The sequence below is a fragment of the Simochromis diagramma genome, unplaced genomic scaffold (assembly GCF_900408965.1).
Source record: "Simochromis diagramma unplaced genomic scaffold, fSimDia1.1 OVJJ01000026.1, whole genome shotgun sequence".
Classification (NCBI taxonomy): Eukaryota; Metazoa; Chordata; class Actinopteri; order Cichliformes; family Cichlidae; genus Simochromis; species Simochromis diagramma.
In genome coordinates, this window is record NW_024386985.1 from 8,157,876 (window position 1) to 8,184,906 (window position 27,031).

At 41.1% G+C, this 27,031-nt stretch overlaps 1 protein-coding gene across 2 annotated transcripts; it reads right to left on the reverse strand.

Annotated features, from left to right (window-relative positions):
• Positions 1-891: 891 nt before the first annotated feature.
• On the reverse strand, positions 892-25,402 carry LOC120738692 (cadherin-24). 2 transcript variants are annotated; one of them, XM_040040096.1, is made up of 14 exons: positions 25,261-25,402; positions 20,764-21,624; positions 15,454-15,748; positions 14,216-14,335; positions 13,687-13,854; positions 11,197-11,378; positions 10,061-10,317; positions 9,823-9,959; positions 9,526-9,647; positions 5,841-5,958; positions 5,386-5,694; positions 5,034-5,226; positions 4,233-4,629; positions 892-2,474 (listed from the first exon to the last, which is right to left on the reverse strand). In XM_040040096.1, the coding sequence occupies exons 2-14, from the start codon at positions 21,421-21,423 to the stop codon at positions 1,605-1,607; spliced, it is 3,828 nt and encodes a 1,275-aa protein (XP_039896030.1). In that variant the 5' UTR covers positions 21,424-21,624; positions 25,261-25,402; the 3' UTR covers positions 892-1,604. The 2 variants fall into 2 exon arrangements, with proteins under 2 accessions (XP_039896030.1, XP_039896031.1); XM_040040097.1 differs by lacking the exons at positions 20,764-21,624; positions 25,261-25,402 and adding an exon at positions 16,237-17,076.
• Between the last annotated feature and the right edge of the window lie 1,629 nt (positions 25,403-27,031).

The window sequence follows — 27,031 nt, forward strand, 5'->3', positions numbered from 1 at the left end:
CCTTTAAAGCATTTGAATTTCAAACATATTTTAATTTACTGTTATTTTATTTTTGTCTGACTACTTTTGAAGTGATAGCACAGCTCGACTTTCTCATTCTAACTTGTGTCTATATTTAGTTGATTATTAGATTCAGTGCGTTCTTGTGATCTGGGAGGAAACGTGTCATTGCTACAGCAATATCTGGCAGTACCATGCCAGACGATGCGCAGCATCCTGATAATATGCTGTGTGGTGATGGCGATTTATCATCTGGCCCGTTCCTTTTATTCTGCATTTCATTGTCTTGCCTCTTTTTTTTTCCTTGTCAGAAAGCCAAAGGTTTTCTGTCAAATTTAATTCGAGAAGCAATCCAATCTTATTAAAACTGAGGCTGATTAAGACCTAAATTCCCACTACAGAGGAAGCCAGGACAGGGGAAAAACTGAAGAAAGTAAAAATTGCTTTACGATGTTATAGAAAATAATGTTATTTTAATAACTCATTCTGATACCCCCTGAATAATAAATTAGGTTTGAAATAGCTATAGAAATGAGTCATTGTCAGAATGACAAACTGCCTGAATAACATTACCAAATCTCAAAGTAAATGATTATTTTTCTGTTGCCTGTGTTCTGGGCTCATCACAAGAACAATGGCTGTGTGTACTGTGTCGCATAATGGCTTTTGCCTAATTTTGTCTCTTTAAAAGGTGGGAGATAAATAAGCCTCTGGAGATAATTCTAGACGGCCAAACACAATGGTGAATTATAAATAATCTTGCGTGGGAGAAATTACGGGGAATTGTATAGTGTAAGCTCGTGTCTGCAACAGTTTAACTGAAAATCAGTCCTTTGCATTTCCCGTGTGGCGATTCCAGTAAATATCCAGCAATAATCACTGAAGTCGAGGTTGATGTTTATCTACATATGAACATTTTTTACTGTACTTTCACAACAACACACAAGTCTGACAGTGACAGTCTAATTATTTCTAATTGTGAGCAAATTGCATAGTGAGCAGGTTTTACTATAATGGTGACTACTTGCAGGAGTCTCTCTGCAGAGCTACATGATACAACTCGACTCATTGGAGAGGCTCTGTAAACATGCGGCAGTGTGTGTCACGGCATGTTTAAAATTCTCGTGTTTTAAAATTCTCCAATTCCAACCAAATGCTTATAAATTTCAGGGATTATCTAGAGCGTGTGCCCCTATTAAACGATCAATATTAAATGTCACAATTCTAGTCAATATTTGATGAGGCCTATTTTCTAACAATGCAGCTTTCAGGGCTTAGAATCAATATTTTACATAAAAGTAAATTTTTCATAATGTTAGCTTTGAAAGCCCAAGTGCATTATTAATATCAGTTACAAGAGAAGTGTGAAAAGTGACAGGTTCCATATGCATTTGCTAAAATTCAGTGGAGGTGAAAACTATATGCTGTGCACTGATTGCGCCACAAATCTTCACTGTACTGTCAGCCTCCTGGATCCCTCCTGGCAGGGGGCAAACAACAAGACGATCTCTGTCAGAGGCTGTGTATTTTGCCACCCCTGCTGTGTTTAAAATCCATCACTGCCAACATAGTTCTCCTCTCTGAAACTTTTCTTTTATTGGAGTCTAGAAATCCCATCTCTGTAGTTTAGCTCCTTTGTCCTCACTTTGTTTATGAGTCTCACTGAGAGTGGTCTCTGCTGTCTTGCCTTGCTCTGGCGCTGGCGTTTCTCCTTCTCCTTCCTTTTCCCTCTTCCTCTCTCGGATAATCTCCACCAGCCTCTGAAACTTCTGGTTTAGCTCCTCTATCCCTCCCACCACACTCCCCTCATCCTTTTCTCCATCGCTCTCCAGCGAACTCAGCGACTCGGCCCTTGAATCACGGCCCTCAAACTCGTAAGTCTGCAGTGAGTCATATGGTGGCTGTGACAGGTCAAAGGTGACCTGGTCCAGACGAATATTCAAGAGCTCCTCCATCCTGAGAGGCTGCGGGTTGGTCGTTTCTGTTCTCGCCGGCTCCGCCCCACTTGCCCAGCCTCTGCTGTTGCCAAACATCCCCTCAGGTAAGGGCAAAGACTGTGGGGTCAAATCCTTTCCCTGGAGTCCACACATGTTCAGTAGCTGCACTCCCGCTGGGTACAGCCCGCTGCTGTTAGTCCCATTCATACACGTCCCTCGGCTGTTTGGGTTCAGCGAGCCCACAATGCTGTATGTGTCTCCTTTCAGGTACACAGGAGTGTTTACAGAGCTCATTTGACTGCTGTTTGAATAATTTTGCTCGGAAATGGAGGGAATAGAAGAATCAGTATCAATGTCATCTACGGTGCAGCTCGTGGCTCCAGTGCTGATTTGAGTCTGGGATGACCCCGGTCGCCCCTCTTGTTGGTTTGATGAGAAGCTGGTGTGACTTTGGCATGAAGACTCATTTGGGTCACAGTAGGTCGACTCTGCAACAATGCTGGTGATCGGTGTCGACTCTGGTTCTGTTGATTTTGTCTGGAAAAACAAGGAGATGATTTAAAAAGACACGAAGAGAGAAACGTATGGAATCAAAGGAGTGACTTTTTCAACTTTCTTCCAGTAAACACCACTAAATATTTAATTCTGGACTTGAAACACCCCTGAATTGATTGTTCTGACATCAGTTCATCTATGTGCAGCATGTGGTTTTGAGACGTTTGATCTGAGCAGTATCTTGAAAGACTGGTTGCGTGACTCTAAAAACTTTAAAAATGTTAGTTTCCAAAGGTTTTATTTATTTTTATTTTGAACAGGCTGTGCAGTCTCAGACTCGCACGCCAAAAATAAGATCTTTCTTATATAATCATAAAGGGACACTTAAACATCACATAATCATTCACTGATTCACAGTTTAAAATAATTCTTAAATGTATCCACTAGTCTTTTACTGGGCCCTCAGATTACCCACTCTTTTAAACTCTTTAGCCAGCTTTCTTCTGATTGGCTACCCTTTGCAAACAGAATATCAACTAGGGCTGCCACGATTAGTCGACTAGTCTCGATTACGTCGACTATCAAAATCGTCGACGACTTATTTAACAGTCGACGTGTCGTTTGAAGCTTTGTAAGATCACAAAAGACGCAGGAATAAGTAGTAGGATTTAAGAGTGTAATAACGGACTGAAACAGAAGATGGCAGCACTGCATGTACAAGGATGCCAGCTGCCGTTAAACCCCGAAGAAGAAGAAGCTGTGTCCCAGAATTCATAGCGCGGCCCTGCTCAGTTTCCAACAATGGCGGCAGCTAGTTAGTTTTAATATTACTCTTATTATTCTTTCTGGGTCACAAAATAAACGTTTAACATATTTTCAGGCGAGAATGTGGCTGTGTAAACCTCAAATATCTGCTCAGTTTATCAAGACACCACATATTTTCAAAAGCGCTCCGACGTTTTCAGAGACGTCTGTTACCCACTAGCTCGATAGCTAGCCGGGGGCAAGGCTCACTAGAGCCCGTGAGAACACCGGACTCCCGGCAGATCGTTTTCAAACCCACTGCTGTCTTTCGCTACACAGGTTAAATATATATAAGTCACTTAGATAACTTAAAAATGTTATTGTTTGGCTTTTTTTTAGTATTTTATTTGTTCCTGAGGTAATCGGTTTGGCTGAGATTAAAGTTATAGTTTTTACACAGCTGAATAAACGTCAAGAAGACAACTGATTATCAGAAGTGTGAGATGCTCGAGAATATACTCCGGTGTCCCGTTATATTTTAGATAGCAAGGAGTTTATTAAACCTCACCGAAACAATCTGCAAATTTCATTAAAATCTAATAAACTATCTGTAAACACTTAAAGCTGTAAGCTAATGATAGTTATATAAGAGCAGATGCATGCTGGTGCAATAAGCTGTATGTTTTACGTCCAATGGATGCATGATCTGATTAGTTGACTAATCGCAAAAATAATCGGTGACTAGTCGACTATCAAAATAATCGTTCGTGGCAGCCCTAATATCAACATATTAGGGCATTCTCTTTCTCTGCTATCATACAAAGTCAAGAACAGATAAAATTGTCTAAAACTGAGCATTAGATCAGTTTAAAGCATCAGCCTTATAATGTTTATATTTAATATGAGCGTCACACAGCAGAATGGGTCCCCTACAAGTGTATAATTTCACAGTTAGCTATTAACTTTCATTTAAGTTGGTGATCCCTTATTTGAATCCATATAACTGTTACAACCATTGTTAAATTTCATGTTTTTTTTTCAGCACTCTTGTCTGACCTTAGCCGGGTCCTGATTCTCCTTTGTGCCAGCTGCGATTGCTTCACTGCCTTCATTTCGCTCTGTAATTTTGCTTTTCACCATGCCTTCTGCTTCGAAACTACTGGTGCTCATCTCAGGAGAGTGCAGCACAGGCTCAAAGGTGTTCTGGTTCTGGATGATGAGGGAATTGCTGAAATGACCTCTGGTGAGCCCGTGGGTCAGCTGAGTTAGCTGCAGACCTGCCTCCAGTGGCCCGGCTGGATAATCTCTGAGAACAGGCAGCGTGTGGAGGCCGTAGCAGAAGCGCCCGTAGAGCGGAGCGGAGCCCGGACGTTGTTGAGAGTCCAGGCCTGGGCGTGGGTGACGACTCCAGCTGTACGTCCTGGCCCTTGGCAGATTTTGCTGGGTGTACCATCTGCGCCAAGAGATAAATGTCAGAGAAGCACACAGTCAAAGACACACACACACACACACACACACACACACACACACGTTTTCATATCTTAGTAAGGACATCTAATTGAAGAAATGCTTTCCTTAGCCGCTTACCCTGACCCTAACCATCAAAAATGAACGCCTAACCCTAAAACTAAACATAACCAAACTGTAGCTTAAAACCACATTTTGAGCCTCAAAAATGCCTTCAAACTTGTGGGGATGTGGCTTTTCTCCCTGTAAGTGACTGTTGGTCCCCACAAGTATAGTGGCATGCCAATTTTCTATCCTCACAAAGATGTCTAAGCATGTACACACACACACACACACACACTTCCTACAAGCCAGGATAAACTTTTTATTTTATTTCTGGGATCAGCTCACATGGTTCGGTTGTTGTGCATGTGCTGTATTCTGTGCATGCTCTGCAGCGCTGTAATGTCAAAAGCTGCGGTATCTGCTTCCCCTCCCCCCTCATCGTCATACGATATGATGTTCTCCCTGACATCATCCTCCTCGAAGGTTGAGTGGGAGTCTCGTTTCTGATGGCGCAATGACAGCGAGAGTGCACACACCACTAACGGGCAAAAAAAAAAAAAAAGAGACACATAACCATATACTCTTTGGACATTACAGAAGCAACCTGACACAACTGCTCAACGTCTTTAAAAAAAGTCACAAACAACACACAATGTTTAAAGTAGTTCAGAGACTTCAGAGAACTGACCAACCGTACCCAGAAGAGTTGTGACACAGGCCAGCATGGCCAGTAATGTCACCAAACTGAATATAAGAGACGGAGAGGCGGACGGCACGGGAAGACAAACCATGTGTCTCTCCCATCTCCTGTCCCTCTGTCTGCCCCTGTCCTCAGTCTGCATGCCCCCCCGCAAACAGGGACAAATAGTCACGGTGACTGTGCCAGTGTTGGTTAGACCCGAGGCCCCGTCGCGCAGCACGACTGGCACGTAAAGGGTGAGTAAAGATGAGGAGAAGCCAGGCAGGGGCTCTAAGGCTGTCTGCAGCACCAGGCTGGCTGTCACACCTGATAAAGTGGCAGAAAAAAATTAAAAAAAACAAAACACACACACATCATACACGGTCACTGCACAACAAACATGCACCACTTTTGGCTGGTGTCAGTTTTCTGGGTTTTGCATGGAAAATAAAAATAGGGCCAATGTTTTCAACCTCCGCTTTCTCTGATGGAGAGGTTGAGGGCAGAGCTGGACTCTGGAGGGATGCTGAAGTGAACCAAAGCGTCCTGTCCTCCTTGATCTCTGTCGATGGCTCGTAAAACCTGAACCACCTGAAGAAATCACAGATGAAAATTCATTGTTTTAATAATACAAAGGAGGTTAGAATTCTCTAAGAAGAAACAAAATAAATCAAAGGATGATTAAAGGTTGAAAAAACATTTCTGTCTTTCACAAAAATATCTAAATTTGTTCAAATGAAACAATCAAATAAAAATGTCTTATTCAAACGTGTACTTCTAGTTTTATAAGTTTTCTTGTTTTCATTATTGCAGCAAAAACCATTCAATTTAGATTCTGAAATTACCTCCACAGATGTTTTTATTGTTTATAGTGTTTGTCTGACACAGGGGGTTTACAGGAATTAACGATGCGTATGATCCCACATTACTGTTGTTAATTTTAGTGCTGTTCGTTAATGTTCACTGTATAGTGCTGTATTGAATTATCATATTAAATCTCTCTATTATTTTTACATCCCTGATTTTATTTGCAGGCAGTGCTACAGGAGTTAGCAGCGTCAAACTGTAACCCGAAGGCTCTGGATCAAACGTGCTCCTGTGTGTGTTTTCTCTACACACATGTCAGGATAACTGGTGACTGTGGAACTCATGGAACATGAGTCTGACTCTAGTCCAGCCTCTACAACCTCCGGATGCACATTTTCCCCCTGTTTGCACTTTTACATAGAAACTTTCTCACACTTGAATGGTAGCGGGGAATAAAGCTCTCCATCTGAATTGCCATTTCATATCTGCACTCTGTGCATGTTCTGAAAAGTTCTTCATGCTTTATCTTTCAGTTGCAATGAACTGTGTAAAATGTGTAAAAGAAAAGAAAAATCTGAATGCAATGATTTGCAAACCTCACAAACTCCCAGTTTATTCACAAAAAACATAAAAACGTATAAAATGTTTAAAAAAACATCAAGAACACAAAAACGAAAAGAAAGCATTTTAAGAAGAAAAAAGACAATTTTGAATTTTACAGCAGCATAAAATGTTTACCACTGTGTAGCATCCCCTCTTCTTCTAGCAACAGTCTGTAAACGTCTGGGAAATGAGGAGACGAGCTGCTGGACTTTGCTGATAGAGGATTTTAGCTGCTCAACAGTCCTGGGTTTTCTTTTGTTTCATGATGCAAAAAATATTTTCAGTTGGCAAAAGATCTGGACTGCAGGCAGCCCAGTTCAACACCCAGATTCTTCCACTACAAAGCCATGCTGCTCTGCATGCAATATATGATTTAGCATTTTCTTTCTGGCATCTTTTTCTGGTCTTTTTTTGAGGCCTTCCCTGAAAAAGACGTCATCTGAATTTGAGCAGATGTTGCTCTAAAACCATCATCAGCATCAATGGTGTCTTTCCAGATGTGCAAGCTGCACTTGCATACCATCAGAGACTCAGGCCTTTGAAATGAGCATTGGTAACAGGCAGGTTGGTCTCTTTCCTTTTTAGTTACAACGTAATTTTTATTTAGAAAAAATAGAAATTTGTTAATTTGTTTGGAGAACTTTAGCTAAATCAGTGAAACAGAATAGACACATATGTATGTTAAAGAGTGATGGCCGTGATCTGATTGTGGTATAAATTGCTGAAGGTACACATTACAGTTTCCTGGTTCTATGAGGGAGTATTTGGTGCCTCACTGTGTTACCCTCTGATGTACTGGCTACTTGTCCAGGGCACGCTCAACATCTTGCCCAAAGTCAGCAGAGATAGGCTTCAACTGCCCTGCAACCCCAATTGGATTAGAAAATGAATGGATGGATGAGTGATTTTATTTAGCCTATTGTTTTAAATGTGCGCTTCATCCATGAAAAGCACTTTATAAGATTGTTTTGTAACTGCCCAATAAATCAGGTTTATTATTTGTCTTATTATAAAAGCAACCAGCCAGGCAAACACGAGGGAGGCCTTTAATTATGAAGCAGTCACGGGAAACAAAAACTGACCGCTCATTTATTTCTTATAACAGCGGATCAGTTTAAAAAATGTTCAGAATTAAATTAGATCAGAGCTGCAATTGTTACTGACTGACCTTTGTTTATTAAAACACACTGCTGCACTAGCTGTCAAATCAACCAACCAAGAATTACAGCTTTAAAGTCGCACTAATGCTTTGCTTTTTCAAGTTTCCTAATTCCGTGCAACAGAATTAGCATGAAGGTCCACTTTGAAGGAATACCAGTCATCCATATTAAAATTAGGAATCGGTTATTATAATATTTGGAAATGCACTCAGCTACTCGAACGTTTGAGGGTGAGTTTCATCTGAGCTTGTCTTTTTTAATCACAGTGATTTTACTCGTACATAATATTTAATTAGCTTCCTGTTAAATTTCACATTTACTTTACAAAAGCTCTTCTTCCAAACAACCTCCTGGATAATCAGGCCCCATCATAGCTTAAATACTTAATAGTACCATATTATCCTAATAAAGCGCTTTACTCTCAGACTGGAAGCTTAATTGTTGCTTTTCGAATTTCTAAAAGTAGAATGGGATGCAGAGCAATCAGCTACCAGAAATGTTCCCGTGGAACCAGCTCCCAGTTTGGAGTCAGACACTCTCTATACTTTTAAGATTTAAACGCTCCTTTTTGATATATCTTATCTCTTATCTCTTGCTGCTACAGGTTCAGGCTGCTGGGGGATTTCCCATGATGCACTGACCACTCCTACACTTCCCCTCTTTTCAATCCTGATTTGATAAGTAACTTCTTTTTCTCTTCAGATAGTTTTTGTTTTGTCTTGTCTGTTGTTTATGCTCTCTCTATGTTATCCTTGTCTCCCATCTTCTTCCCCCTAACACCCCAGCTGGTCTCAGCACACCACAGCCCCTTTACTGACCCTGGTTCTGCTGGAGATCCCTGTTAAAAGAATGTTCTTCCTTTCCGTGTCACCGACTGCTGCTCATAGACCATCCCCGTGATATTGTAAGGTACTTTACCTTTCTACATAGAGAACCTTGAAGACTGTTGTGAATGTGTGCTATCTAAACACTGATAAGATATGTTGTAAATGACGATCATAATTAGTGGAATAATTCATCATACTAATAATAATGTCATTGCAATCGCAAAGTTCCACTGTCAGCAACCATCAAAGGCATATTTTGTTGCCTAATGCAAGCCTATCATGTTTAAAGGCTAATTGATTATGCTAGCATTTCTTAGAACAAAATCCCCTGAGGAGTCCAGAGACAGGCTGGTTCTCCACACAATGGACTAGCCAAAATCTACTTCTTTCCAGCTGTGCAACCATGATCAGCACATGATGGTTGCTGAAAAATGGGCCTCTGCACGCCTACAGAGATGCGCCGTGAAAAATCCTAAAGGATTTATGATGAATTATTTCATTTATCCTGAATTTAATTTACAATATCTCTAATCACTTTTTGTTCTATTGGATTTAAAAAGACAAATGTGCTTTGCTTTCTAAGAGATCCTAAACATCTGAGAGGTAAAAGGTGATCTGGTCTCTACCTCTGTAAGTGGGACAGAAAGTTGCTCAGGCTTTGAAAAACAATCACTTGCGGGAGTTTGAGACAGAATGAACAAAAACAAGAGCACAGTCTGAAGTTAAATGAAATAACAGGCAAAAACAAAACAAGAACGGACCTGACCGGGGGCACTGGAGTCACATACTGACGTCGTGTACTGCCTGTCCAACTCCGGCGCATTGTCATTCTGGTCTAGTGTCTCTATGGCAACCACAACCCTTGACACAAGATTTGGGTTGTCTAAAAAAAAAAGAAAAAAACAAGAGACTGACACTAATGTTAAAAAATTTGCACAGACTTTCGATCATTTTTACTACACACTTTGTATTCCCTACTGCAGGCAGCGCTTTCAGTGAAAGATTACTTTGGTGAGCTCTGCTGCTCTGAGCGCCCGAGGGCAGAAGGTCTGACATACCCCTCTGTGTGGCGATGACAGTGATATTATGCCACTGCTCCTGCTCACGGTCCAGCTCCATCACAGTGTTGATAAAGCCAGTGTCAGAGGCGATGCGGAACAGAGCCTCGGGGTCTGACTGGGGATCGATGGAGTACCTGAGATAAAGTAATAGGCACCATCAAGAATAGGAAGGGCAAAGAGAGCCCTGAGTGAGCGAGCAGGTGACTATATGAGAGAGTGTCGGTGTGATAATTACCTAATGTTGGTGCTTTGTCCTGTATCGGGGTCCACGGCGTAGACCCGACCGACAGAGCAGACAGGGGGGCAGTTCTCAGAAACATCCAGATGGTACAGAGCCTGGGAGAATCGCGGTGGCTCATCAGCATTAAGGACCATGACCCGGACTGTTGCCTGGTCCTTAAAGGGACCTTTTCTTATGTATCGGGGATCCACTATAGGGTTTGTAACTTCCACTGAGAAAGTATACGAATTACGTGTTTCATAATCCAGGATCTGTTGAACAAAGAATAAAGCAGTTACTCTTTATTTAAGTGCTCTCATATATGGTTAAAATATGGATCTGCTGTTTATTACTGCCCACATGCAAAACCTCATTATTCATTTATCTCTGAGTGTAATATACGACTTCCATTTTATGTCTGTGAAGGTTCTCAGTCATCCAGGTCATCGTAGTCAGGGGGTCCTTTTGTCCCTCTGTGGGGGGTTACTCCCACTAGGTTTATATCTGGGACTCTCCACCATTTGACCTCAGAACTGAAGAAGCTTCTCGGATGAGAGGTGAAACGTCTTCAAGTAACTTAAAGAAGTCCAGACGCTTTTCTTTGCAAGCTCCTTTGACGACTTCCATTTTAGACTTTCATTTTTTATCTGGCTTTCATACATTTCTTGGAAATTAATCATCATCCTCTTGTCTTACTACATTCTTTGCAACCTCTTAATCTAAGATTCCAAAGTGCAATAATTATGTTTGAATGTCCAACGCTTTTAAAACGCTTAAAAGTAAAAAGACAACTTCACACTGGCTGCTTTTAACACTTCAAGTGAGCTACAGTTGATTACTCGTTCACTGTTACTCATTAATTGCTCATAGCAGAGCCCGGGGAGTCTGAACCTATCAGCAACAGTGGGAGTTTGAGTGGGGTGCTGAAGTGTTTATCTGCTTATAACAAATTAATTTGCAAATACCTGACCAAAGCACATTTTTTAATCACCGCAAATGTTGCAAATTGGAGATGTTTTTCTCATTATGTGGCTATTTAAGCATAAACACCTACATACGGCTTCAAATAGTAAGCTATTATGAAAATTGGTATAGGCAATAAAGTAAAGCTGCTTTGCACACCTCTGCTGCAGCTGCGTCCAGCCACTCACCTTGTTCAGCACAATGACAGCCTCTTTATTTCTTCCAGTTACGTTGAATATTTCAGCCTCCTCAGTGTCCAGGATGGTAAACTCCAGCTGTGCATTTTCTCCCAGATCAGGATCAGTGGCAGTGAGACGGCCCACCTCCACACCTGGAGCCGCCAGCTCTGATACAGAGAAGGACCACGCACCTGCAGGGAGGAAAACAGAGAGTTTAACAGTTTCAGTGCTGCAACTGAATGCTGATGACGATGGCTCAATTTGATATCAAAGCATGCACTTCTACACACATTTCACGACCAGATTTAAAGGTGCGCTGACATTATTTTCAGCAAGTATAAGTACCGGCTGCTGTAATCAATGAACGGATCCAGATTGCCTACTTATGCAATTCCAGAGTAAGAACTGGGCCACGACAGTCATAGTTCTCAGTGGAAAAATGAATTTCAAGACTCAACTAAAGCTCGTATCACATCCAATAAGGTGAATATCTTCAAAGCGACTGGAAATTTAGTGTGGAATTTTCTCTTTGAGGCAATCTACATTTTCACCTTGCTGAGCCGAGCTGTAGAAAAGGTGACACAGGAGAAACTTTACACCAAAGTGCCTGTACTTCTACTCAAACAAAAATATGAAACTATCCCGAGTTCCCTTCTTTAGTACAGGCTAGTCCAGGCTAATTTAAAAATAGAATTAAAAAACAATGAAAAACACACAATCAGTACGAGGAGCTTTGTTCCACAGCTTTTGGGGCTAAACAAGTGAATGCATCATCCCCTTTTAACAGTAACAGTTAATGAGTCTCTGATCTTAAAGGTTCAGGGGGTTCTGGGTGACATAAGGTATTAGGAGTATTATGTAGTAATTTCAAAGTAATCAGTAAAATCTGAAATCAGAATCTGTAGTGAATCAGAACCAGAGTAATTTTGGACCTCAAGTGTTTGTGCTGTGTTTTGTACAAACTGTAGATTGATGTGTTCCCCATTTTAAAAACCATTCAAGTATCGGAAATATGTCAACGCAGCTAGCACGGTCTTCTGCTATCAACGCTGATACGGACGTTCAAATTAGGCTCTGCAATTTAGACATTTTCTCTTTTCTGACCGATTTTTAAAAATGGTTCGAATGACTTCATTAGGCAAAAACGTTAAACATTTGATGACTCAAACTACTCGAATGCAAAGTTTATTTCCTATCTAAAGAATATCTTAGATCTTTGAACTGATGCACAATTAAGAACCATCCCAGAGCCATCAGTAACATTTTACCGATGGCTCTGGGAAACTGACATATTTAAACTACAACACAATTGATACTGAAAGCAGTTTAACAGCCCCGGTGCTACACTTGTCTAATAAATCCCATCAGTAATGAAGACAGTAAAAAGACTCTAAAGCCTCAAATTCACTGAGAGTTATTTCCCACTTTGCTATGAATGAGCTGTATTTATTAAAAAGAGAATTACAGAGTTAATTTGTTTTTCTGTTATGTTTAGTTAGGATTAGCGCGCGTCTCTTTAGCAGCCATGAAAGCAGGCACAGCGATCTGAGGCAGGTCTCTTTTACTTGGTGACTTGCACATATCTCGTAATGCTGCGTGGCACATTTAGGGAAATGCTTTCGTTTTAATCAAAGCAGCTCTACCTTGCTGATTGTTAATCATTCAATTCCTCCGCATAATGACGAAGATTTAAATATTCCACTCTTGCATTCAAAAACTAAATGAGCCATTTGCGTAAACTGTGGCATTATTGTCAAACTGAAAATAATGACTTGCAGTAAGGGGGGAAAAGATGTAGTCAGATATCAGTAAATAAATAACAGGCTGCTGACATTTGGAAATATTAAATAGCTTCTATAAAACATTGTATTGCAGAACAATTTATCAACGTGAGGAGAAGGGGCTTTAAACATTAAGATGAATAGCGGTAAGCATAGACAGTCTGCGAGATGAAGAAGACGAAAAAGCCAGCAAAGATGAAGTAGTATACGGGGAAAATGCAGTATGTGTCTCAAAGTGTTAGACACATTCTGCAGTGATTTTACTGTCTATTGAAGCAGAAAGCACTGAACTTTAAGATGAAATATTAATATCATGGAACAGGGAAAAGCTTGGATAAGAAAAGTGGACATGATCTTTCACTCTTCTACGTCAAGCCAGAATCCATTTAAACCTCAGGGACCAAATGGGAGTGTTTATATCAATGTTAATGGTAGTCTTGGCAAAGGTTATGTGATTACAATTGATGCTAAAAACAATGATTAGGAAGAGTGCACAAAACAGAGAGGAGTGGACTTACAAGCTATTTAGCTCGTTTAGGGCTTTAGGTCTTATCTTGAATCTGTCAAAGTGACTTGGACCCAGAGGAGGCTAAAATATCAAACTGCTGTCACAAATGCCACGACAAGATGTTTCATCCTTAGATATCTCACACACACACTTACATCCTAGAGCGACAGATATTGAAAGTAGCCAACAGTTAAATGTTGATCTGCTTACTCCTTCTAAAGTGAGGGGGATTGTCGTTGACATCGCTCAGCCTCACTGTGACGGTCGTAGTTCCCGATAATCCACCAAGATGGCCCCCCATGTCTTTGGCCTGGAGGACGACCAGATACTCATCCTGAGTCTCTCTGTCCATGTCAGGTACCGCCGTCCGCAAAATGCCTGGTGGAGAGAGGAGAGCAGGACATGCAGCAACAAAATCAAAACAGCAACAGATTTCACAGTGACACCGCGCCTCTTTGAATTATCATCAGCGCGAGTCAGATGCACATATTTTAGAATTAGGACGCTGCACGCATGTAACTTCAGGCCACTTCTGTTTTTGAATAGATCACAGAAAATGCAGGAACACGCAAATGTTCTTATCCATACCGGACATAAGGTGGAAAGGGATACGGCGCACAATATATACAGTGAGAGCAGTGCTGGGATTAGCTATGTGTAGTGTAAACATCAGCAGAAGAGTCAGGTTATGAAACAGCTTTTAAAAAGGTTGAGCCGCACTTTGGAAGATATCACAGACCTGTCTGTGGGTCCACAGAGAAAAAGTCCTGGCCGTGAGTAATGGCATACACCAGCCGAGCGCTGTTTCCATATGTTGGATCATCAGCATCTCTGGCTGTGACCTGGATTATTGACGTGCCTGTAGAAGAGGGAAAGCATGATACAGATGACAGGTCAATGGACTCTTGCATATTAAGAACGTTAAAACAGGTGGCTGCTTAATGAGCCATGTAGCAGGAATACTTCACCCAAAAACTGAGCAAATATAACAAATATAATCCAACTCTCTGCTGTCTCACAACACACACACACACACGCACACACACACACACAAAGTTCCAAAATACATATGCTGTTTGAATAAATACAGATACATTCCCAGTTACAATATTGCACAATTTCTCTTCTTGAAATGGTGCCAGTAGAAGTGCATTCAGCCACATCCACATTTTGGCAAAAACACGATTGTTTGCAGAGTACTCAGAGAATGAATAGACAGCTGGCGAGGTGATCGAGAAGCAGAAATATTTTTCAAGTATTCATTCTTTCTAGCCTTGATAGCAGGAAGCATAATCTGTATATAAAAGATGGACTGACAAGTCAAATATCCAAATATCTACTTTGAGCATTTTTAAAAAGTTCAAATTTTATAACAGTTTGTGAATGTGGATAATTCATAAAGGTATGAGTAATGGGCAGTGTGTTTCCAACAACAGGATAGCATTAGCTTTTCAACTAAAGGTGCAAAAAAGAATCCTATAACATAGCAACTGTTGATATTTTGGCCAGCTAAGCTGTGCTAAGCAAGCTTATTGTTTTATATGACTTTGTAGCTAACTAGACATTGGATGCTAACTTAATTCCTCTAAAATTGTAAAATTCGATTGTAATGTTAGCCAGCTACAGGCAATTTTCCTTTTAAGCCATTGGCTGGGCTAGCTTTGGTGTTGTGTGATATATTTTTTGGTCAGATCCATATAACTCATTATGTTATTACATTGACTGATATAATTTCCCACAGTTGACTAACAGGTAACAGATAACTTACGCGAAAGTCTTTCACAGATGCAAAAATTACAATTGCGTTTCTCGACACCTGTTAGTGATGTCTGAGATTTTCCCCTGGCTACAGAGTGAAAAAGACTGTGTCTGTTTTGTTTTTCAGAACAAAGCCTTTGTTGGGTAAAACACTGCTAACATTTGATCACCTCTCAGGAGATTTTGTGTGGTTGCACTGCAATGTTGTTTGCTGCATACCTATGTTGGCCATCTCCGGCACCATGGCAACATAAGGTTCATTGGGGAAGACAGGTGGGTTGTCGTTGATGTCCTGAACTCTGATGATGAACTCAGAGGACGGCTCCAGGGCTCGGCCGGTCTCACGGTCTGTAGCAGTCGCGACGAGACGATACTCGTCTTTCTCCTCTCGGTCCAGAGACTTGGTGACATGTATGTTGCCCGTCTTGCTGTCGATCACAAACACAGAGCCCACTCCCTCTCCCTCCAACATGTATTTAGTGCTTCCGTCTCCTTTGTCCATATCCGTGTGCAGCTGGAAAAACAAATACGTACAGACTAAATGGCTGTAACACCTTCATGCAACATTACCTACAGATGCTTTAACACTTGCATTTGTTTAGCAGATACCACAAACCTGACTATGTGAAATGAGTGATTTATGCTAAGGCAGGATGGGCTCACTGACTCTAAAATGAATGGCACCAGGTGTGGAAGATACATATGGGACGGGGATGAGTACTGATGCATACAGCTAATTAACTCAATGGACCAAGCATGCCATCGGGGGTTTGTTGAGGGCAAATCCACATCAGTGTGGACAGTGGCGCTGCAAATGTCATATATGTATGCTCACAGATGCATTCTGCTAACTCAAGCACTATCCATCTGTAAATCTTTCTGTCTCTTCTATCCATCTGTCTCTTTCCTCCCCTTCTCATAAATCCATCTGCCTGACTTGCCTTTACCTTATAAACCACCTCGTTTTCCAGTCCTTGTTTTTCTCCCGTTTCATCAACTTACCTCGCTTACTCAGAATGCCCATCTGCTCGCAATTCTCTTTCTTTCTCGCTCTCTCCCTCTGTCTGGCTGTTTTGCTCCGTGGTGCAGAATACTGGTTTGGTATTTAATGGCAGCGAGGATATTAGTGTGAGCTTGATAGGTAAAAGGCCAAACACACAAAAATAGAAAGCTAAAGAGATTACTCAGCCTTCATCACACTGAGCTTTCTGACCGAGAACCTTCACATTTCTCTATCCTCAAGGCCCATCTGCACATGTTCATAATCCACAAGGCTTATTCACAATCTTTGCAGTGGACCTTAGATACTCATGAGAGCCTTGACTTTCAATTGCAGCTGCAACATTGTCTGTTTACAAATGTGCAGAGCAATTGCACACGATTGTTGCCAGGCTTATCCATTTTGTGGCACAAAAAATTATATGTGCAACACAAAAATAGACAAGTTTAATTGCCTACATAATGATTAACATAGAGTCATTTGTGTGGTTAAGACAGCTGCCCACCTTAAAGTGAGAACATGTGATGGAAAATATTGCACATAAATGCATTTAAAGTGCAGATTTGCACACTATTGTCTGCCCCACAGCACAGCATTCAAGCAGAGATCAAGGAAAAATATAAGATTAGTGTATATTGTGTGTGTATATGTGATGTGCATGTGTTGGAAGGATGAAGTTGGGATTATACATACTCACGATAGCATACCCTACAAATTGCTAGATAAGGGATTCAGGGTTTTTTTTATTCATCTCTTACCCACCCCCTTCTCCCTCCTTTCTTCTTTAAAGCTAGCTTTGATTTTGATCCCACACTTCACCACGAGAGACATCTTTGTCAGAGTCTGTGCCCACCTCGCTCCCCTGCCCCCCCTTGCTTCCCACTTTCTATCCAGACCTCCTCTCCTCACTGTCTAATTGCTGGCTCAGTCCTGCTGCGCTTCAGTCAGCATGGAAAAACACTCTCACTGTGGGGAAGAAATTTATCCACCCCGTACAAGCAAAGCAAGAAAAAGAGGGAACTGTCTCTTCCAATCCCTTTGTCACTTTCTCTCTCACTCTGTAATCTCAATTTTCCCCTCCTCTCACTCATGCAGTACATACACCTCCGGGTTTATATCTGCTTCACACTGCTTTCCTTGCAAGAGAAATTCTTTCTTCTTTCGCACGGGTGGTGGCACCTGTGATTTGAACTGTTGATAGCTCACCTCAAACCTTGCACCGACAATGGCTTTGACATGATCATCTCTCTATTTCTGGCAAACAAAATGAGCTACCTCTGAGAGAAAACACTGTGCTCCCGAACTCCTCGCAATGGAAGCATGCTTTATTACATGAATATCAACATCAAGACTTTACTTGCAGAGAAATAAACAGTCCCGCGTGTCTATTGATTGCTTTAACACCCCTCCCTGACTGTACCAATAACAACCACAGTGGAAGATTAAACATTTATGAGGTGTATACCGCACTGGTAAGAATCCAATCTAGACTGTCACTATAAAGTATACTGCGAGCTACAAAGTGGTTGGCAGAATTCCCTGTTAGCGTTACAGCTGATATAATCCAACTCTGAGTATGCCGTAGCTGCCAGCAGCTGCATTAGCGTGGAGCTTCTAACTGTGAAGTGCTACAAGTAAACCCCTGGGATTGAATGGTTCAGGTGTGCAGTGGATTAAATCATCTCAGACACTCTTCATGTTGCGACACAGACAGCAGTTGAGGCTTGCTGGTGTGCTGATGGTAAAAACTCAAGTATGCGACTTGACAAGTGGGGATGGTGACGCATAAACAGTGCGATCTGATCTGTGCCTCACTTTCAAGCATGCAATGGAACATTTTTAACATTGCAAATATGTTTTTTGTTTGTTTTGCAAGCACATGAATTGTAAATTGAGAGAAATTTTTGTAATGCTAAGAAGATAAATATACTTCATTGGGTGAACTTTATTAGTAATTGGTTGCACCCCCTTTTACCTTTTGAACTGCGTGAATTCTATTTGGTATAGATTCAACAAGGTGCTGGAAACATTTTTCAGAGACTTTTGGACCCTATTGACACGATAGCATTGGATGTCATTTGCAGCTCAGCTGACTTGTCGACTGCACATCCACGATGGGAATTTTATCACATCCCATCCTACATCTCGATTGGATTGAGATATGATGACTGTGGAGGCTATTTAAGTTTAAGATTATATGAGCTTGTGATGCCGTGTCTTATCCTGCTAGAAGTAACTGGGTACACGGTCAGGATATGACATCAAGGATATGACATAAAGGTCATGAATGGACATGGTCAGCAACAATACTCAGGTGGAAAACGGCTTTTAAACAATGTTCAGTTGGTACTAAGAGGCACAAAGTCTGCCAAGAAAATAGCCCCCACACCATTACACCACCACTATCAGCCCGAAGTGTGATACAAGGCAAGATGGAAATTGGGACGCAACGTTTTTCCAATCTTCTTCTTGACAACTTTGGTGAGTCGGTGTGAATTTCCTATTATTCTATATAGCAGTGGCACCTGGTGTAGTCTTTTGCTGCTGTAGCCCATCTGCTTTAAGGTTCAATGTGTGGCACATTTAAAGATGCTCTTCTGCATACATTGGTTGTAATGAGCGCTTATTTGAATTACAGTTGCCCTCCTATTAGCTCAAAGCAGTCCAGCCTGTCTTCTCTGACCTACAGTCTCAACAAGACATTTGACCACGTCTACATGTCTGAATGTACTGAATTGCTATCATATCAACCTAATAAAGTGGCAGAGGACTGTAGATTGTTCACTTTTGTTTTCTTTTTTTGGGGGGGAGGGGCTGGGTGTATTTTCTTAATATACATGGTACCAATATCGATACATTGTTTTCCTTGTAATATCTTTGTGAATAACATGAGGCAAAATTTGCCATTTTTATAATTAATGTTTTATATGACAGATTTTCCTGCAACTGAATCGCTAGTACTTCAGTATTCATTGGTGACATGCATCCATTAAGAATTGCCAAATGTCAGCATAGGCATACACGTAATTAGTTGATGGTACTGGTTATAAACTTAATTTTATACATTTCTGTCTGTACTTCATTAAGCTTGCAAGATATGTCTTTTTGAAAGCTCACTAATTTAAATTCTGAGAAATAAATGCCCAGACAATTGATGCATGTACCAACAAAGGGAGCTTTAGCCAATAGTAGTCTAACAGGCCCAACTTCTGATAAAGTGAATCTCTGAACTGGACCTCGCCACTGTTTATGGTGTTTTTAATGGATTTATATAATCAATAACATGACCTATTGTGTGAAGTCACTCAAGAAATTTCCGAGGATACTGTAATACATTTTTGGTCCGTTACTTAGCACTAATTAAAAGATATGTGTGGGTGTGCATTGAGTCCATACATTTTATAGATGCAGCTTTGTGTAAGCTGATAACTTAGCACGCCATCTTCTCATCCAAATAACTTCTGGCTCAAAAACTCCAACATTGGCCAGCCTTACTCCCGTGATCAAAATGTGTCCAAAACCATATACGCAGTTTAACATTATCTTTTATTATTTTTAGTTTCCTGTTTTGACTAATAAGTCAGTTAGCAGTGCAATAATTCATAGGTTTTTTATATATACCAAAATCGCTGGCCAAATTTCCTGACAATCTGCTCAGGTGGAGAATTATCCGTTCGCTAAGATCAACCAAATGTTAGTGGTTGTTTCATTTAGAAAAACAAAACATGTAATAAGAGAGGATGAAATGATAAATGATGAATAAAAGACAGACTAGAAGGAAAAAGAAGAAAATAGGTGGAGGACTGATAGCCAGCCATTGGACAAAAGCCATAAGTGGGAAAGTGATAACACACAGCAAGCATGACAGGCCATCAATTTTATGTTTAATATATTTGGCCAGTGCAAATTAATAGCTTTCAACATTGTTTTCTTTTAAACCCTTTTCTTTTATTAATAGTGGCTAGTTAAACATGTTTTTATGTCGATCTCGTTATTTCTGTACACACACACACACACACACACACACACACACATATATATATATGGTCTTGGGCATTTCTACTTTGTAGAGCGTAAATAATTACAGGTAGGAAAATTTTAATGAATCCCTGCTTTGTGTGTAGTATGTTTGTGTGCAGGTTTTAAGCACCGATTTGTGTGTATGAACAGTGAATGAGGCTCAAACAGGAGCTTGGGGACACACAGAGCAGAGGATGAGAGAGGTAATAAATGAAGCAGAGTGGAAAGGTTGTCATTGGGAAATTATTTGGACAAAGAAAAACATGTAAATAAATGAATGCACTGCGAACAGAAAAGATTTATGTAAATACATGTATTGAGCACAGGAGAGATTTCTGTTTGCTCCAATTAAACCCTTTGCGTGGCAATAACTTATCTATAAAAATGATTGCGCTTGCAAAAATATTTGTTGGTTCTCAAAAATAAGGCGCAATTTACATTTATGTTGTAATACAGTGAGATTCAGGTGATTCGCATGTGCATGCTGACTGGTTGTGCCGACAGCTTACCCGTCCAATGAGCACAGGCTCAGGCCCTCTGTACTCCTCAATCACAAAGAACTGGTTCCAGAGCCAGCTCCTACGGCGGCGAGAGTGTGGCAGCAGGTAAGGCTCTGACTGACTATGTTCAGACTCTGTGACCCATTTAGAGAGGCCCCGTAGCCTCTCAGGCTGAACGTCACCGACACCTGTCTCCAAATAGAGTTGAGGCTGGAGAGTGTACTCCTCCTCTGAGCTTGGCACTAGACTGTGATCATTAATTACACCTTCAACCTCTCCATTAGTCAAATTGTTCCTTTTCTCACGGTTCACACTGAGTTCAGAGCTATGTTTAGGTATAAGAGGTTTGGCAGAAGAATCTGGAGGTTTAAGTCTCATGTCGATTTGCTTTGCTGCAAAGTCAGAATCATTAGGTTTGCCGTCATTTAGTTGAAAAACCACATTTGGCAGAGTTCTTGCATCACTCTCTGAAGCCTGTACATGGCTTTCCAATTCTTTGATTCCAATAAAAATTTTGTCCAGGGACTTTGGATGATGTAAAACTTGTTGCTTTTTGTCTGATATTACTTGAGAATCCGGATCCTCCTCTGAAAGGCCGACAGCCTCTGAGATGCCCTGTCTTTCCCATTTGCAGAATAAAAGAAAAAGAAGCACAACATGTGCTGCCATTGCTGAGGTTCACCGATCACTTTGTCTTGTGAAGTGGCTGACAAAGGGCTGATCAGCTGCCGGTTTTTATGATGGTTTATTTCCAGCATGCCTTCGTCCTGCCCCTGCTTCGGTTCTTCCGCCCCTCTCCCTGGTGTTTGTCTTCATTTCGGCTTCTTTACTCAAATATTCCCATGCAGTGCACATGCTGCAGCGGATCACCTGAGAGAAGACATAATTAGTGCGATCTTGACTATATTCATTATTATGAGAAACAAGTGCTTTAAGATACAGAAGTGAAAAAACACAAAAAAGTCTGCCATCACACTCATTATATGAAGACGAGATTTTTTTCAGGACATATTTAAAGATAAATGTTTGTTCTGCCGTTTGCTCAACAGCTTTGTTTGCTAATCTGAGCCTTCTGCCAGCTGCTGTGCAAATAACTGTGAGTTTTGAACAGAAACTATGATAATTACGTCTCATAAGAAGTTACCTGAAAAGGACAATTCGCTTTGTACCTGATACTGTTGATGATATTCCTCTCATTGGCGTTTTGTGTGATTCTGGTTATTGATCTCATTCTCAGAAAGGTAAGTGCGGTCCTAAAAAATTTCAATTAATTCAGAGCCTGAAGGTACGGCGATGAGGTGGAGCTCAGGTACTTTACTGCTCCTTGTCACACACAATTGCCTGGACAGCAGGTGATTGATGCCATCCCTAAAGATGGTCTACCCATGCTTCAGTGCCCAGTTCTGAAACAAGTTCCCCTTAAGAGATTAATTAGGCTCATAAATAATTTAATCAATGACTTGTCCTCATTTCCCTAAAGTTTAATGATCTGCTTTTTGTCAGTATTTGAGTCAGATCTCTGGCCATTGATCTTTGAAACTTAATGCAGTGCAAAGTGTCAGCAACTTAACAAGATCCAAAACTATACGACAGTGCATCCATGTCCCACATGGATCCATCACTCTGGCTCACTTTTTCCCTGCAATGAACGTTCTGACAGCTGCTTTCACCTTTATGCATGCATGGAGGCGTGCATTATCATCTTTGCACAGCAAAATACATGAGTCATGGGTACACAGGGAGGTAGTCTTCAAACATATGTAAATAAAGTTTTCATGCCTTTCTCTTCTGAACAGATTTGGAAGCTAAAATTCTTAAAAATAATGTAGAGATTTCCCTGCATTTCATGCAAATTATCAATAATTTGGCTAGAGGACATAAAATACAGTGCACACTGGGAAGACTAAATCCCCTGGCCTCATCTGACTTAATAAATGTACAGAGCACCAAGTACTTTGATAAATTTTGAGGGAACGTGGCACAAAGTTGGCCTATAGAAATGCAGTAGGCTTTGATGGTTTCTATAATACGAACCAGAACATTTCTTAACCCCAACATTTTCTGATACGATATGCTGCATGGGCACATTAAAATTAAGCCAATGTTTTTTCTTCTCTGCAGATAGTGACCCACTTAAAGAAGTACACTTGAGAACAGAGACAATTTGAGCTTTGATCACAGGAAATATTAAGTAATTTCTGCCCTTTTTACGTCATTATTTTCCCCTCAAATGGCAATCCACCCTTATTTTTTTTTGCTGCATTTTGCGCACCAAATTTATCAAGTCATCCATATGTAATGCTTTATGTTCATCATCGGCATCTGTTTGCCGGTTTCCCAAATCTATGGAAATACAAAAAGTGGCTCTTCTAAAACACTTTTGTCTTCCTCAGCTATTGTGCATTAGCATAGATTGAGCTTACGGCTTACATTTCTCTCTGCCAGCTTTGGTCCAAAACCCATGTTGCCAGCAGTACATGTCATTCACCGTTGTTTGAAGTCTTTAGAGTAAGGGTGTGTGTGTGTGTGTAAGATATGTGTGAAATGTAAGGCAAGGGATAGAGGATGAAAGCGTGAGGACGATTTGCTGTTGCTGGCTCAGAATGGAATGATGAGTGGTGACATAGCTCTAAATTGCAAATCGCTGTTTCAGTCTCACTTCACTCTGCATCGAGATGCTTCACTGCAACAAGGCTATTCCGTTTTTATTAAAAATAGCCTGTGCATGTCAGGCCTCTTACATAGGAAAAAATGGGAGATGGGGGCATAAAGGAGGCAGAGCAGGGGAAGTGGTAGTGGAAGTACACTGGGGAGGGGGGTGAGGGGAGATGGGTGGCTTAAACATCCAGGATGTGGACAGATTCTGCTCCATTTGAACATCTCTGGCTTACCCTCCTTTTGCCATTCGTCTTAATGCCCACAGACCTCTCATCCATTCTCGCTGGCTCAGTGCACACAGGGAAATCTCTTAAGTCTATCCAAGTCAGACTGGTGAAGAGAGGCCCACTGTACTCAGCACATCAGTCACTTCATTATTGTCAAGGTTTGACACACCAGACAGCTTAAGTGAGCAAATGCCCTGTGATAAGTCAGTGTTTAGCCATGTTTTATTTGTCATGTGAAGAGGCAGTGTAATATTACCAGAGAATTTTAAATATGATAGTCAACTCCCACACTCCGTTTTATAGGGGGCGCTCTTGAGAGAGTCGAGAACTAATGGAGCCCTGTGGAGCAGTAGAAAATGTAAATCATTTTCTTGGAACAATTTTTACCATATTTTTGACAGAAGGGGTGCAGCTCCATTTTAACTTTGTTTTTGTAATCACTTTTAACTCAAGTAAAACACTTTTCTGTAAGTGTTACGCACTGCAATATGAATAATTTACAGAGAATTTCATTTAGACCAGCACAACCAGCTGGTTCTTTCATGGTTTACTCTAACCACTCTTCTATAATATAGTTATCATCTGTCAATGGCTGCCGTTAAGGCAGCGTGGCCTGTAGTAACTCCTTAACAGAAAAATCAGCAAGTATTGGGAAATTCTAGCTTTTTATCGGAAAAATCACCTTCATTATAAGAAAAACGCAAGGACATAAGCACTGTTCTGTATTTCACCTCAGAAAATTATTGATACCGTGTTAAAAAAGGCTAAAACAATAAATGGACTAGCCACGTAATTCCACTCATTTCTATTCATTGAGCACCATCTCATGAGCGCCCCCTACTGACTTGCTGCCAATTTTCGTACAGTGGGATAGATGGGAAGTGGAATGTTTCTCTCTGATCGGCTCTGATATTACATTCGCCACAACACGTGACACAGCTGCTTGGTCACGGATACACACAAACCAGTTTACATGCACGCGCACACTCACATCTGGACCGCTCATTAGCATATCTAGTAGAGATATACTAAACAGCCCGGAGCGTGACCTTGTCTTGCTGGAAGAAGCCAGAAAAATGACCTACTTGATGCATGTTAATGTGATTTACACACTTGGGCTAACTATTATAATGAATGCAACGTCCCCCAAATTCCGCTTTCGGCAACTTAACCAAGGTCCAGCAACCTCATTCATTTTTGCAAGCGAGCGTCCCCGCGCCAAAGTGCACGCGGCAGGTGAGTACGAACGGCGCGCGCACACACATAGACAAAAATTACCTACCTAGCCGGGAAATTAAGAGGGAAAGCACGGCGTCATCCGTACCATCTGTCAAAGCTTGGCGCTCAGTTCAGTCACCCAAAATAATTGTCTGCTTTTCCAGACCCTTCTCTCAGCCCACCATTATTTCACCTAAACAGCTCGCAGATATCTACAAACAGCTTTAAACTGACAGAGAAACAGTTGGAAACCGCCTCGACCCGGTTAAAAGCCTCCAAAAAACGCCGAGAATTTGGACGATAAAGTGGAGAGCTGAGCTGAGGCGAAGGCTGGAAACTTGTCTGTGTCAACTATTGAATTCTGAAGATTTAGAAAAAAAAGTCAATTATGAGAGAAGCTTACCGTGTGTTTGCGGTTTTGCTCCGGTGGTCTTCTGGTTTAACGGGGCTGAAATGATCCAACGTGGGAAAGGATGCCGAGGTTCATCTGAGCTCAACGTGAGGTCTGTCCACTTAGCCCAGTCTCTCTCTCGCTCTCGCTCTCTACGTCTAACCCTCCCTCCCTTCCTCCGTCCCTCGCTCTCTGTATACCTCTCTCTATTTTCCCTCTCTCCATTACTTTGTAACTATCACACAACGACCATAGTCACTCTAAAAGCCTACTATTTTTGAAATAGCGGCCACTGAGTGCCACAAAGACAAACTGTTAGTCTCATAGTGGTGTACTTGGACAAAATATGTGGGTATAGATTTCGCTTGAGCATTGGCGACATCATGTAAAGGAGCATGGGGTCCTCCCCTAGGAATTTCTTAATTTGCTTCATTCTGTTTTTTTCTGCATCATTTCTGCGTATTTATTAGTACAGTGGAAAACACGCACAAAAAAAAAACATGTTTCAGGTAAACATATAGTGAAAGATCATGCAGTCGGGCTCTTAGGCATTTTGTGTTGAATTCAAATCATTCCCCATTTTTCTCATTTAATATTATCCCTGCTGAGTCAACACAAATGTGCAGATGATTAAGTCTTCTGTCCTTCTTGCCGTTTGCAGGGAGAGTCAGAGTGCAGCAGACTGACAGTTCTGTGTGATATCAAGCTGCTTTCGTGCCTTTTTTCTTTTTGTTGGTGGGACCTGCTCAAATGTGCGTGTGACAGCACGTGTCCGTGATGAATTACTTAAATTTATGAATTCCTATTCAGTAGCTCAGATATGTTTCAGCTGGATTTCTGCTTGAGTTCATTCACTTTTTTAGGTATACCTCTTCAGTTTCTTCTTAATGCAATTACCCAGTTACATGGCAGTGCATTCGGCCATGTTGAGGTTCAAAACAAGCAGAAGAAAAGTAATTTAAATGACTTTGAAAGTGGCATGGTTGTCGGTGCCAGACTAACTCATCTAAAACTGCCGATCTGCTGGGATTTTCCCACCCAAACATCTCTAGGGTTTACAGAGAAGGGTCCAGAAAGGAGAAATTATCCAGCGAGCTGCAAGTCCCTTGGTGAAAATGCTTTATTGATGCCAAAGGGCAGAGAAGAATGGCCAGACTGCTTCGAGCTGATAAGAAGGAAACAGTAAACTTAAATAACCACTCAGGATTAGAATTTGGCGTAAACAGCATGAAAGCATGGATCCATCCCGCCTCATATCAGCGATTTTGGCTGCTGCTGGGGGTGTAATGGGGGATATTTTCTTGGCTCACTTAGTAGTGAGCGTCTTTTAAATGCCACAGCCTACCTGAGTATTGTTGTTGACCATATCCATCCCTGTTATGACCTCGGTGTACCCACTCTGTAATACCTCCTTCAAACAAGATAACGCATCTTGTCACAACGCTTAAATCATCTCAAACTGTTTTTTTGATCAGCACAATAAGTTCACTGTACATAAATAGCCTTTACAGTCGCCAGATCTCAATGCAATAAATCACCTTTAGGATTAGATTCAATGGGAGATAAGCATCATGGATGTGCAGGTGAGAAATCTGCTGCATATACATCTCACCTATGTAACGTAGTCTATCTCAAAACCAGATGGACAGGCAGTATTATTTTGCAAAAAGGTGAAAAAAAAAGTAGCTTACAACTTACTTTTTTGAGAAAAATGTACTAACATTGATTCTCCTCTTTTTCTTTCTGGCACCTTCATTGTTATCGACCTGTCTACGTGTGCATA

What these genes read in the sequence shown, in the direction of transcription:
- LOC120738692 (XM_040040096.1), bottom strand. Translation starts at nt 21,423, where the DNA reads ATGGCAGCACATGTTGTGCTTCTTTTTCTTTTATTCTGCAAATGGGAA. An exon ending in TGTCATCGCCACACAGAGGG is followed by an intron (nt 9,648 to 9,822) that starts GTATGTCAGACC and finishes TTTTTTTTTTAG; the next exon opens with ACAACCCAAATCTTGTGTCA. An exon ending in ACTCCAGTGCCCCCGGTCAG is followed by an intron (nt 5,959 to 9,525) that starts GTCCGTTCTTGT and finishes TGATTTCTTCAG; the next exon opens with GTGGTTCAGGTTTTACGAGC.